This window comes from Trichosurus vulpecula, chromosome 3, assembly GCF_011100635.1.
Source record: "Trichosurus vulpecula isolate mTriVul1 chromosome 3, mTriVul1.pri, whole genome shotgun sequence".
In the NCBI taxonomy this organism is placed as follows: domain Eukaryota; kingdom Metazoa; phylum Chordata; class Mammalia; order Diprotodontia; family Phalangeridae; genus Trichosurus; species Trichosurus vulpecula.
In genome coordinates this window covers 379,918,168-379,930,748 of record NC_050575.1, presented here as the reverse complement: position 1 = coordinate 379,930,748, position 12,581 = coordinate 379,918,168, and the positions used below count along the sequence as shown (strand labels likewise).

General features: G+C 42.0%; 1 protein-coding gene across 7 annotated transcripts in view; it reads right to left on the bottom strand.

Annotated features, from left to right (window-relative positions):
- Positions 1 to 8,330: 8,330 nt before the first annotated feature.
- CTCF (CCCTC-binding factor) overlaps positions 8,331 to 12,581 on the bottom strand; it is a 44,380-nt gene continuing 40,129 nt past the window's right edge. For 6 of the 7 annotated variants that reach the window (XM_036749657.1, XM_036749656.1, XM_036749658.1 and 3 more), the window contains 2 exons: positions 12,394 to 12,558; positions 8,331 to 9,909 (listed from right to left, as the gene is read on the bottom strand). In XM_036749657.1, coding sequence (XP_036605552.1) covers positions 9,725 to 9,909; positions 12,394 to 12,558 — 350 coding nt within the window. In that variant the 3' untranslated portion in view covers positions 8,331 to 9,724. The remainder of the gene's footprint in view (positions 9,910 to 12,393; positions 12,559 to 12,581) is intronic. The other variant, XM_036749662.1, reaches the window with a different exon arrangement.

The following is a 12,581-nucleotide window of genomic DNA, read 5'->3' as shown; positions in this document are numbered from 1 at the left end:
AAAGTGGGGGGGGGGGCGGGGAGGACTGATGACTATTGCTTCAAAGTAGTTCAAAGTAACCCTCAGGAAATATGCGAAGTTCTTCAGAGGGACCTGGCAGCTGGAGGGCCCGGGAGGGTGACTGATTCCTCTGCAGTGCAGCATAGGCTTAAGTTGATGGAAAAGTGAGAAGACCCATTAAAAAAACAACTAAGCTATGAGGAAAAAAAATACTTGTCATGGACAAGACAATACAAAAACCAGAGTGCTGAAGACTGGAGAAAGGCTATACCCAAACCCCTCACAGAATTAGTCCAGGGGCATCTACGAATCAACGAGCATTTATTAAGTGCCCATTATGTGACAGGCACTGTGTTAAACACTAGAGATATAAATGCAAAAACAGTCCCTGCCCTCAAGGAGCTCACAATCTAATTGTGGGGGGACATGCAAAATGTACAAACAAGGTATAAGTACAAATATATGTATATATAGTAATAACATATATACATACATATGTATATATCCAGAAAACTGAATTGGATGTGAAGAGAGATTTTGCAAAAATAATCACATTTGGCAAATACTGATGAGTGCAGGTTGAGGGGATGTATGCAGAAGGTGGGAATTTTAGCTGAGGCTTTGAGTAAGTAAGACTGTAAAACATCTACCCTCCAAAAAAGACCCCATTTTTTTTAAACTTCCAATAAGCCTAGAGGTCTTATCTCCATTGAGGGAATAATAAAACCTGATATGTTGCTATAATGAGAAGCCTAATTGTTTTGGAATTACAGAAATTCCCAAATGAAGATGGAATACTGCTACATGGCCTTGTACTATGCTACCCATCAGCAAATATTAAGAAATTTTCCCAAGACGTAGCTAAACATGTTTCAATGGCTGGAGAACCCAACTGATTTAAGCCCCATTGAAAACCTGTGATCAAGGCTAGATCTGAAAAAAAAAAAAGACTATTCAAAGGTACACAATGTCCAGCATGGCAAATGTGGGTTCCTTACGAAGGATCAAAGAATATGCATCAAAATCTTATAAACTCAATGCCAAATGGTGTAAAACATGTGACTGGAGCAAAAGGACATATTGCTTATTTTTTTTAAGATATAAAATTTATAAGGTTTATTATAGGCCATAGATTTTACTTTGTCTTAATTAATTCACATACCAGTGTAGTACCTACCTCAGTGTTATGAGGCTTAAAAGAGGACTGACACAAGACTTGAAGCACCAGACACACTCACACATATCACTTCTCAGTTACGCTCCTTGGGGGCAGGGCTTTTTCCATGAGTACTTCTGTCTTGTGAAGTTTAAATGTTTATAGGATTGAATTCCTGACAAACAACTCTGCATCACCTGTTTTTTCTCTCACCCATAGATAGAATGGCCTCTAGCCATCTTATCTGTTGAAGCCCTTTCTTTCCTTCCTTCAATGCTCAGTTCATATGCAATCTCTTCCAAACAATCAATCAATAAACATTTATTAAGCACCTACTAAGTGCCAGGCACAGTGCTAAGCACTGGGGATACAAAAAGAGGTGAAAGACAGTCCCTGCCCTCCAGGAGCTCACAATCTAATGGGGGGAGACAATATGCAAACAAATATATACAAATAAGCTATATACAGGATAAATAGGAAATCATTAGCAAAGGGAAGGCACTAGAATTAAGAGGGTTGGGAAAGGCTTCCTATAAAAGACGAGACTTTGTAGTTGGGACTTAAAGGAAGCTAGAGAAGGCAGCAGGTGGATTTAAGGAGGGAGAACATTCCAGGCTTGGGGAAGACTCTAGAGAAAATGCCCGGAGGTGAGAGATGGGAGAGTCTCGTTTGTGGAACCCCTAGGAGGGTGTCTCTGGATCAAAGAGTACATGACTGGTAGTAAGATGTCAACTGGAAAGGAAATAGGTTGTGAAAAGCTTTGAATGCCAAACAGAACATTTTGAATTCGAACCTGGATGTGATGGGAAGTCAGCAGAGTTTATTAAGTGGGAGGGAAGGGTGATGGTAACATGGTTGGATCTGCATTTTGGGAAAATCTCTTTAGCAGCTGAATGGAGGATAGACTGGATTGGGGAGAGACCTGGGGCAGTCGCCGAAGCCACCAACTGGCTTTGGCAATTACCCAGGTGTGAGGTGATGAGGATCTCCCCAGTACAGTGGCAAAGTCAGAAAAGAGAAGTGGGCATATATGAGGGGATGATGTGAAAGTTGTAGCAACAGCTTGGATATGGGGGGTGGTGGTGGGAGAGAGTGAAGAATCCAGGATGACTTCTAGGAAGAAGAGAGTCTAAAGACTTTCCTAATTGCTCATGTACTGCCTCTCCTGCAACTGAAGTGACTTCATTATGCGGCAGTTATTTCACTCCCTCAAAACAGTAGCTTATGGATAAGCTTAGAGCTCCTACAATGTGAAGAGTGCTGTGCTAGCCACTAGATCAACAAAGACTGAAATCCCTGCCCACCAAGAACTTACATTCCATTGGGGCAAAATAGCAAGTATGTATAAAGGTATAAACAGAATATATACATGATACCATTGGGTGGAAAGGCACTAAACTAGGGATGTTCTGGAAAGGATTTGTACAGGTAGTGGCATTTGAGCTGACCAGGAATTCTAAGACACAGAAGTGAGGAGTGCATTCTAAGTATGGGGGAATAGGACCATGGGACACATTCTAGGAAGAGGAGAAACATGTAATTAGGCAGGGCTTGTATTTAGAGTCAGGCTGTGAAGGACTTTAAATAACTATGTATTTGATATTAGTAAATGAAGTCTCCGGAATTTGAGTAGGGCAGTGATACAAAGGAATTGCAAATTCAGTGAGGGAAGAGTCCCTGTGTCTAGCACCAGCCCCTGAAGATAGGTGTGGAACACAATACCTCCTGAAGCAGATTCTTTGCCTTGATTGGAGGGAGGAGAGGTTCACCTGTTTGTCCTGGGTGGCTAATGGCACCCATTCCCCCAAAGCCTTTTGGGGTCAAAAGCACTTAAGTGTTGGACTTGGCCTTGGCCTGAAATGTTCAGTCTTCCAGGGCTCAGAATGACTGACCACTTACAGCTAAAATAATTAATACCTGTTGGCTTGACCTCTTCGAGCAGACATACTTTAAACAAGGAGAACACAATGCAAAGAATTGCCAGATTATGTCAAGACTGAGCGATCAAAGGCTGCCAGGGCCAGGTATAGGCAAAGGAAAGAGGATGATGCTTTTCTTCAGCACCCACTTCTCTCTTCAACCCCCTCTGGCTACTCATTGATCCACACATTTCAATCAAAACTTACCACTACTGTGGCTCAAACATCTAGGGCCTTCCCTGCTCTCTAACAGGTAAAAATTTCATTGTGAGTAGGTCACAAAGTTGATGGATGACTGTGCTTTAATGCTACCCTTTGCTGAATTTCTCCAATTTAACTGAAATTATAGCAACTAGGGAAGCCCAGTAGGGGCAACGTTTCTGGCACAGAGCCTTGAAATGTACCAGTTACTCTAATCATAGGATTTGGAGTCAGAAGGCACTCATCTGGTCTAATGCTCTTCCTCCTTTTACATATAAGGAAATGCAGGTCTTTCTGAGAAGCAAGCAGTGGGCCCCAGGCCAGCTCAAAAATAATTAAATGGAAAAGTCTTTGAGTTTTGAACCAGTTTTTGGATGACAAATTCAGTCCTCTTTCCATCACACTAAAGAGCTACATTTATGCCCATTATGTGGATGGAAGGCCAGCTTGCCAAGTGGCAAAGATAGGAAGAGGTACCCAAGAAAGACTTCACTAGGGCATTAGAGAACATTCCAGAACTGGAAGACATAAAGAACACAGGACAATAGAGGCTGATGCAACAGCCTGAATATACGAGTATTGAGGTGAAAATGGTTGGATGATTTGAACAAGTAAATGGGTAGAGGGCTATGAAGATGAGATCGACCATAGTGACAAAAGGCATTATTTTCTGAGCAGGGGAGTGACACGAAGAAAATTTTTAGGAGAAAGTGAATACAGAATAAGAGCATAGAATGGAGGCATCATCGGGCTGGAAATCAGAAGACCTGGGTTCTAGGCTTGGTGTTGTCACTAACTGGCTACAGCATGGCCAATTCCTCAAGGAGGGGATGGAATCAGATGATCCAAGGCAGGAGCAAAAATGGAAACAACTCTAATATGGGGAAGACAAACACGCATCCATGGATTCCAAAGTGAATTGTTATTTGCATCAGAGCCAAGTAAAAACTACTAAGCCTGTTTTTCTTATCTGTGAAATGGCGATAGTACCTCAGGATACCTCAGAAGTGGTTGTGTTGTTGTTCAGTTGTGTCTTGACTCTTTGGGGGTTTTCTTGGCAGAGATCCTGGAGTGGTTTGCTATTTCCTTCTCCACCTCATTTTACAGATGAGCAAACTAAAGCAAACAGGGTTAAGTGATTTGCCCAGGGTCACACAGGTAGGAAGTGTCTGAGGTCGGATTTGAACTCAGGAAGATGAACCTGACTCCAGGCCCAGCTCTCTATCCACTGCACCACCTAGCTGCCCACAAGTGGTAGTGGGAAGAAATATTTCATTAATTACTCAATAGAGTAGTTAATTGTTTATAAACAGGATCATAAGCCCCCAAGGGAGGGAGTGGAATGAGGGGGATAAGAGACAAAGAAAATACTTAAGCAGAGGTGAAAATTCTAGCATTCATTTAACAAGTTTGGTAATTAGGTGACCTGTCTACCAAGGCTGCTTAAGAGCTGCTTCCACAAGGTAATGCATAGAAACCGATCATCTCTTAATGATTCTTTAGCCTAATCTTTTCTCTATGTGTCCTTCTGACTCTTCATTTGCAAATAAATCATGTTTACCCTAGCAACATCATAGATAGCAATATTCTTTCCACTGCACTACACCGTAGTGACAGGAATGAGTCCTGGGTTCTAGTCCCATAATGGCCAAGTTGAGGCATTCTGTGCCTCAACTTTCTCCTTGGTAAAATAAGGTGATCTGAAGTCTGGAGCAATTTCACCATTCTACAGAGTGCATGAGAACAGTAGGCCCGAGAAGACAAAGAGTTTTCAGGAAGGAGAGCCCAGGCTGCAGATATGCAATAACACACTCCTTGCTTATTAGTTCTGGACAGCAGGACAAAGATCAATAGGTGCAAGTTACACAAAGAGGAAGAGCTATCCATTGACCATACAAAATCAACTTTCTAACAATCAGATCAGTCCAGAAGTGGCTGTCTTGCTGAATAGTGAACTCCTATTCACTGAAGATACTCAGGCTAAGGCTGGTTGACCATCTATCAGACATGCTGTAGAAGTAAGGACCAATGCATTTTCTTCTTCCATATTTCTTTTCTCTGAAGTCTTAAAGCAGAAGAAAAACGTGAAGGAACTTTTTGCTGAAAATAAAGAGGAATAAATTTAAGATAAATGTTAATGGAAGGAACTAGGGCTTGATGATCCATTCCCTCCCACTGAGCAAACAGCAAGGGGGAGGGGGCAGGAAGTGAGATAAAGAATATCCATTATTTTGTATCTTTTGCATGATTTTTCAAATGGGTCAGAGTTCACTTGGCACCTACAACCTCAAGAAGAGATGTTAGTCCGGTGGGTAGAGACAGCTCAGTTTTACCTTCCCCCCAGAACACATGGCTGGTGGCCCCAGTGAGGAAGAAGAGTAGGAATCAAAGTTTTTGTGAATAAAGACCAATTACAGCCTCTGAACCAAGGCTTCCCGTCACTATCATTCCACTGATACTGGAGCATTGGGCATGGAAGCATGGTTCTACGTTAAGTGGATGTGTGTGAAAGATCCACAAAAATGGAATTTCTACAAAGCTGCTGAGATGGGGGTTGGAGCAGCAGAAACTTCATGGCTGTAATGAAAGACAGTGTCTGCTGAAAGGGGGAGAGAGACCTTGGAAGACCAAGCTACTGAGACAAAAGTGCTCTGATAGTTTTGGCTTTTGCTCTGGTAAAAGTGGGGATCTGACTTCGAGTCCAGGAGGAGCTGGAAAAAAATAAGTACCTAGCTACGAATGTCAACCTTGTGAGTTATATGGAAAGGAACAGGTTGATTGTTACCTGGAGTCACAAGTACAGTACAGACCATTGCTTTACAAAACAAAAGGAACTCAGCTAATGGGGCAGAGATACCTAGCAGGAAGACCATATAGACCCAAAAGTCCAAAAAGGAAAGGAAGTATCTCCATTTTTTCCTAGTAGTTAAGGCCAAGAAAGGGAGCTAGTCATTTTGTACACAAGAAAACTGACACATCATATGAATTAGCTGGCATAGTGGAAGAATACTGGACCTGGAGTTGACCTAAGTTTCAGGCCTAGCCCTTCTGCCCTGCATGGACATGACTCTACTTTAACTTGAGGCTGAGGCCACTCCTGCAAAATGGATTATATGTAAAATAAGGTGGGTCACTGACAGATTTAAGATTGAAATGTCAATGAAGATCCTCAATTTTTCTGAGAACAGAAAACTGTTGGGACCTAACTCATTAAGATCAATAAAATACTCCAAATCAGAAAGAAATCATCTCCATCATAAAACTTGAAGGTAAAGCAGCCTCATATCAGGTGCCTTTGTGCTTACACTGAGAAAGTCGCAGTCAAGAAAGATTAGAAGGGGAAAGCACTAATGTCGAGACAACAGACGACCTACATGGAGTTAGTCTGACTGCCACGCAGGAAAACAAAGAAAATATACAAGGAATTTACCATCATGCCCACAAGGGACTGCAAGCACAAATGGGGTCACGCACAATCATGAGCAGAACCTTGAGTGGCAAAGCTTGGCCGCTGAACAAGACGATGAATTTGGACTGGAATCCTACCGGACAAACTCCTAACCACTTATTTGGGACTAGACTGTGGCCATGTTTCAAGTTAGGCCTGACAGCAGGTCTCCTGACCCTTATGTGATATGAAAACCGTAGGCAAGGGGGGAATAAGGATAAGCAACGCAGACAACCTGGCTCTTAGTGAATCTTTGCGGTGAGGCTGAGGAATCACATTTACGGACTGACAGATGATACTAATTAGGATGACTGAGATCAGGACTACTGAGGAGCCACAAGTTTGAAACATGGGATTAAACTTCTAAAAATGACAAGTAGATCCAGGGAAAAATAAAGAGAGTCAGTGGGAGGAAGAAGTGATGTGAGCTTTTTAAAAGCAGAGACTGTCTTTCCCCATGTTCTGTACAGATCAGGGTACATGGTGGGCGCTCGGGAAATGTTAAACACCACACAATACAGAAAACACAACAGAGCGACAACGGATCCCAGGAAGGGAACTGGAAGTGGTGCCCAAAGTCCTCATTTTCCTCCTCCTCCTCCTCAAATGCCTGATGTATTAAAGAATAACAGACACTTCCCCCACTGCAGTGTGCTCAGATTATACCCACATTCAAGTTCACATCACTTCATTACCAGGCATAAGACAATAGGATGAGTCAAAGAGAAACGTTTACGTAATACATGTTATCTGCAGCTAATGAGAATGGAGGTGCTTGCTTGTGCGCTTGGCTTGATGACTTTTAAAGATTCTGAACAAAGCATTGATGAGATCAAAGTTTGAAGAGCAGACACAAGGAAAAGAGGATTTCTCTCTGTTGCATTAGGCAGAGGTCTAACTCAGAAAAATGATAAAGGCAAAGACATTAACCATCAAAAATCCTCCCACAGAAAGGTGGCTGCAGCTCTCACCAGAGATGACCTTGACAAGAAGGTTGGTGCAAAGTGCTTGAGTCAATGGCAGAGGGACCAACTGTCACTCATTGATGGAACTATCCTCTGAGACTTCTCACTGACAGCAAGAGACTTCCTGATTAGCCCGCTCTACTTTCTCACCAATGCCAGACTGTGCTACGACCACCTCTTATTTTCTGGGATCTTCTATGTTCCTGATTCTTGCCGGATTTTCAAGATTCCTATAATCTGATGGCTTGGATCCTTAACTACATACAGGGCTCTTTCATCCCAAGGTTTGTGACTCCTCTGAAAGAGTGGGTGTTGGGAACAAAGAGAGAACAAGAGATAGATATGCTTCTTGGGATTTAACACGTCAGACCTGGAGAATTCATTAACATGAACACATTCTTCTCCCCCAGCAAGCTTCACAGGAGTTCAGCATGTGGCGTTCTGTGGGCTCTTTTCCATATGCTGGAGCAGGCCCTGATTTCCCAGGAACACGGCATGCCATCTGAGGGCAGAGAAGAAAACAAAAGCCTGGCAGCTTTGCCAGTGGCAGCTGGAGAACAGCTTGAAATAAGTCTGGGGATGACAAAACCCTATCAAGCCAGGAACTGAGTTCTTACACAGCTGAAACGAAACTAGCTGTCTAGAGCACATGTTAATCCATTATTATTTATTAGCTGTACAGCAGTATAATTCACCTTCCCAGCTTTCAAACCCCCATTACATATTTTATTACAGTTCTCATGTTGGCCTTCTAAAATAATGAAAAATATCACACAGTACAGCGAAGTACAAAAATGCATCAACCTAGAGTCTGAGAGCTATACTCATAGCCTTTCTTAAAAGCGATACATAGAAGAAAAATTTGTTTGAAATCAGCAAGACTCTATAAAAAGCTTACATTTTTAACATGACAGTCCATATACAAGCATCATTTGTTTTGAAAGTTGAGTTTGTTTCACATTATTGTTTCTTTTTAAGATCCAAAATTTAAATTACTGACCTAGCGAAATTTCCTGGCCCAGGTTTTCCAAGGGCTACCATGACCCACTTAAAACCACTGTTTTTGCCTTAACAGAGGATTTGTAAAACACAAAAATACAGCTATAAAACGGAGCAAAGAAAATGTAGATGTGAAATCATAACAGTTAATTATACAAGGTTCCAATGCCAGTTCCATGTGCTCGGAATAAAAAACGTTCCACGTGGACTCCCATTATTCAGCAAGCAATAGTCTGGGTACCTTCTTCTACGTGATTGTGATCCATTAATTTTTTTCCAACATTTACATACCATTGAGTCTGTTGTAACTTAATTTGCAAGTTAATTAAAATGCTGGGCTTCTTAAACTGTACTTCTTTCCAACCTCTTAATTAATGGAAAAGATTAAAATGTAAAAAAAAAAAAAACAACAACAAAAACCAGGTATTTACAAGCTTGACCATAACAGATGCTTTGCTAAGAAAGCAGCAAAGTGTTCAGGACAGAAATCAATCGTAGCATGCCGTATTACTGGTGTGCAGCTAACTCCAAGCCATAGGGAGTCAGGGAAAAGCAAAAATAAAAATGGTTTAAAAGTCTAGGACCCTCCCAAGTCTGCATTTACAATTAAAAACTCTTCTAGGAAGGGGACGTAGAACTTTGGGAAACCTTGGTGGCAATTCCGGAGTGGTTTACCATAAGGGCTTCAGTGAAGGGCTTCAACGTTTCCATTTCCATCTATCAAAACTGGTTACATGTAAACATGGTCCTTGGACCATCACTGCAATGTTGATCTCAAATTTCATCATCAACCCCCTCAAGGACTCAGTGTGTATTCTAACGTTCCATGATCTGCAATGCTAACATCAAACAGCAAGTTCTAGTTAAATCACATTTTCTACCATAATCTTTGAAGTTTAAGTTCCCAGTATGTTTGGTAAAATGGTCTAAAATGATGCATTTCCCAAAGCCAAGAAAACAAAAGGAAAAGAAAAAAATAAGATTGAGCCGTTTAAACACAGCCCAGGCCAAGTTCAGTCGGCAGAGCCTTCCTCCATCACCGGTCCATCATGCTCAGAATCATCTCTGGAGTGAGATCTCCATTGGGAGCTTCCACCACAGCAGACTGGGGCTCTTCTTCTTCACCTTCTACTGTTTCTGCATCAGGCTCTTTTTTGACTTCCACTATAATGTTTTCAATTGCACCAGTGTTCTGGTCTTCAACCTGAATGATTGCTGTAGCTAACGGGGAAAATGGAGAGAAAAACAAACAAAAAGTCAAAATCCCCTAAAGAAAATATTCCATTCCTTTCTCTTGTTAAATATAATCATAGAATGGAAAGAGGCTCCCAAGGTGATCTCTACTGGTCTCTCCTTGAACCAGTATCCCTGAATAAAAAACTCCAGTGAGTGGCCCTCACTACTTTAGGAGGCAGCCCTTTATGCTCTAGGAGGGCTCTGTTAGAAAGGGTATTTTTTTTTTTTACACCAAGTCTACACTTGACCCTCACTACTTCTCCATTCTGTTCTGTGAGGCCAAGCAGAACGGTCCTACACACAAGAGTCCTTTCGAATACCTCAAGAGGTCTTGTGTTGACACCCAAGCCTCCAGTGAAATATCTCCAGTTCCTTCAACTCCAATAGGTTCTTATATGGCATCATTTCCAAGCTCTTTATACCGAGGTCCCCTTTGGTTAGGATGCCTTAACAGTGGAGCAAAAATGTCCTGACACCGCAGTACAGAAGAGAAACAGGAAAGGGCCGATGTAAGACTCTAATGTCCAGAGTGGTTTGGTTCTGTACCAGTTAAAATCATGTAAATTCTAAATCAATGTGGATGCAGAGAGAACACACAGAACATGCCTTAGTCAGTAAAAAGGCTCCATATGGATTTCTTTCATTATTCAGCAAGCACAGGCTGGGAACCTTGTTTTATCGAACGTGACCCATTAATCTTTCTTTCCAACACTTATGTACTAGTGAGTATTAGTATCTCTGGAAACAATCTGTTATACCCCAGGAAGCAGCAAAGAATGGGCACCCCATTTCAATATCTGCTTACTTAAAAAGATTCTTTTTAACAAGTCCCAGACTAAATCAATCAATCAACAAATATTTATTAATATAGGGAAGCTGGAAAGAGAATCAGGACAGGGACTGGAACTGTGATTTCAGTGACAAAGGAGATTTCCATATGAGGAAAAGGCCCTCTACCAATGCAAGTCAGAACCTTCTTTGCAACTTAAAGTCTTCAGAGAATTGCCTGGGGCCCTGAGAAATTGAGTGACTTGTGCCCAGGGTTGCATAAAGTCAGTCCATGTCAAAGGAGGGACCTAAAGTCAAGGCTTCTGGGCTCTGAAGCCAGCTGTCCATTTACAACATCACAGCTGCCTTGACAAAGGAACAAAAACAAAACATTTAAATGAAAGATTATTTGGGAGAGAGGGCAGCAAATGGAGGAATGGGGGAGGCCCCACCTCGGGAAAAGGAGGAGGATCAGGGAAAGTAAAATGCTGATAGCCACCTACAAACACTTTCCCTGAATGTTAAAATTCTGAGTTTGCTTTGGCAACCAAGTCTGTTTCATAGCTGGCAATGGAGGTGAAGCCATTTGAATGAAACTTCCACCTACTAAGGCGGGACTGAAAAATCTGTTTTCCTGGCTTTCCATGGTTATACAAAACAGCTTCTACAGCCTTCTTAGAACCCACTAAAACCCAGGCTTTTATTCATACTTTACAGGGAGAGATAGTGTAGTTCCATCTTACAATTAACCACCTACTTCACCACTACCATGTAAGAGACATGAAGAAAAATTCCCTCACAATAAGGGTTCAAGTATAGGCTAGATGAGCACAATGTAAAGATAGGCTAAGATGATAACAGGTCCACATACAGGCTAAAGGTCTCCATTCAGAGTTTGTGCACAGAGAACATTCTTGTGTGTGGAAGGTGAGGATGGGGAGGTGGTAAAGGCAGTGATCTTATGTACAAATTATGCTTCCTACTTCCCTGAAAAACTGATCCCTGTGGCTTAAAAGAGATTTTCAAGCAATTAAAAGAAGGCTAGAGAAATTAAAATGATGGAAACAGTTGAGTGAAGCCTGCTCTAAGTCTGCTCTCATTCCATCTGATAAAGACTTTTAGTGAAAGTAAAAAGGAGCAAGGGCTCTCGCAACAAGCAAGGTATTACCTCTGAAACCATTTCAGAGCACAATTTTCCATGGAAGACTGATTGCCCTTAAGAAAATTTCAGAAATAAAAAAAAAAAGGTGTGTGTGTGTGATTTAGGCCAATTTTGCATGCATCGTTATTCCCAAAGACTGTATGTATGTCTTTGGGAACATACACAGAAATGATCATCTAAGCAGATGTACAGACTTAGAACCTACATATCCTTCTTTGAATCCTACATGTAAAGCCAAGACTATGCCTCCTCCTACCCACCTTTCCATTTTACTATCAAACTCTCGTGACAGAGAAAGATCCTATGCAGAGTGGCAATGTGATCTGACTTGTCTTAATTCCCATCCCATGTAATAGCACAAAATGTTCTTCACAACAGGAGAGTGGGATTAAAAGTTGTCTGAAGTAGAGGTAAATGGGTTTAGAAAAAAAAAAACAAGCCCCCAAACAAGTGCTGCCACAGGAAGGTGATGGACAGGCTGTGTGTTGAAGGCTGGGAGCCTCCAGGACCTGATGCCTCAGTCAGGGGCAGTAACTCACGCTGGGCTTGCTTGGGCTGGCTGGCCTTGCCCGGCGGCCTCCCTCTTCGCTTTTTGGCCGGTGGTGGGGTTGGAGTCACAGGCTGAACTTCTGGTTCGGCTTCAATTTCAACGGCAGTTTCTTCCTCATCTTCATTGTCATCCAGGTCTGGTTCAGCATTTTCTTCTTGCAAAATTGCGGGGTGCAGA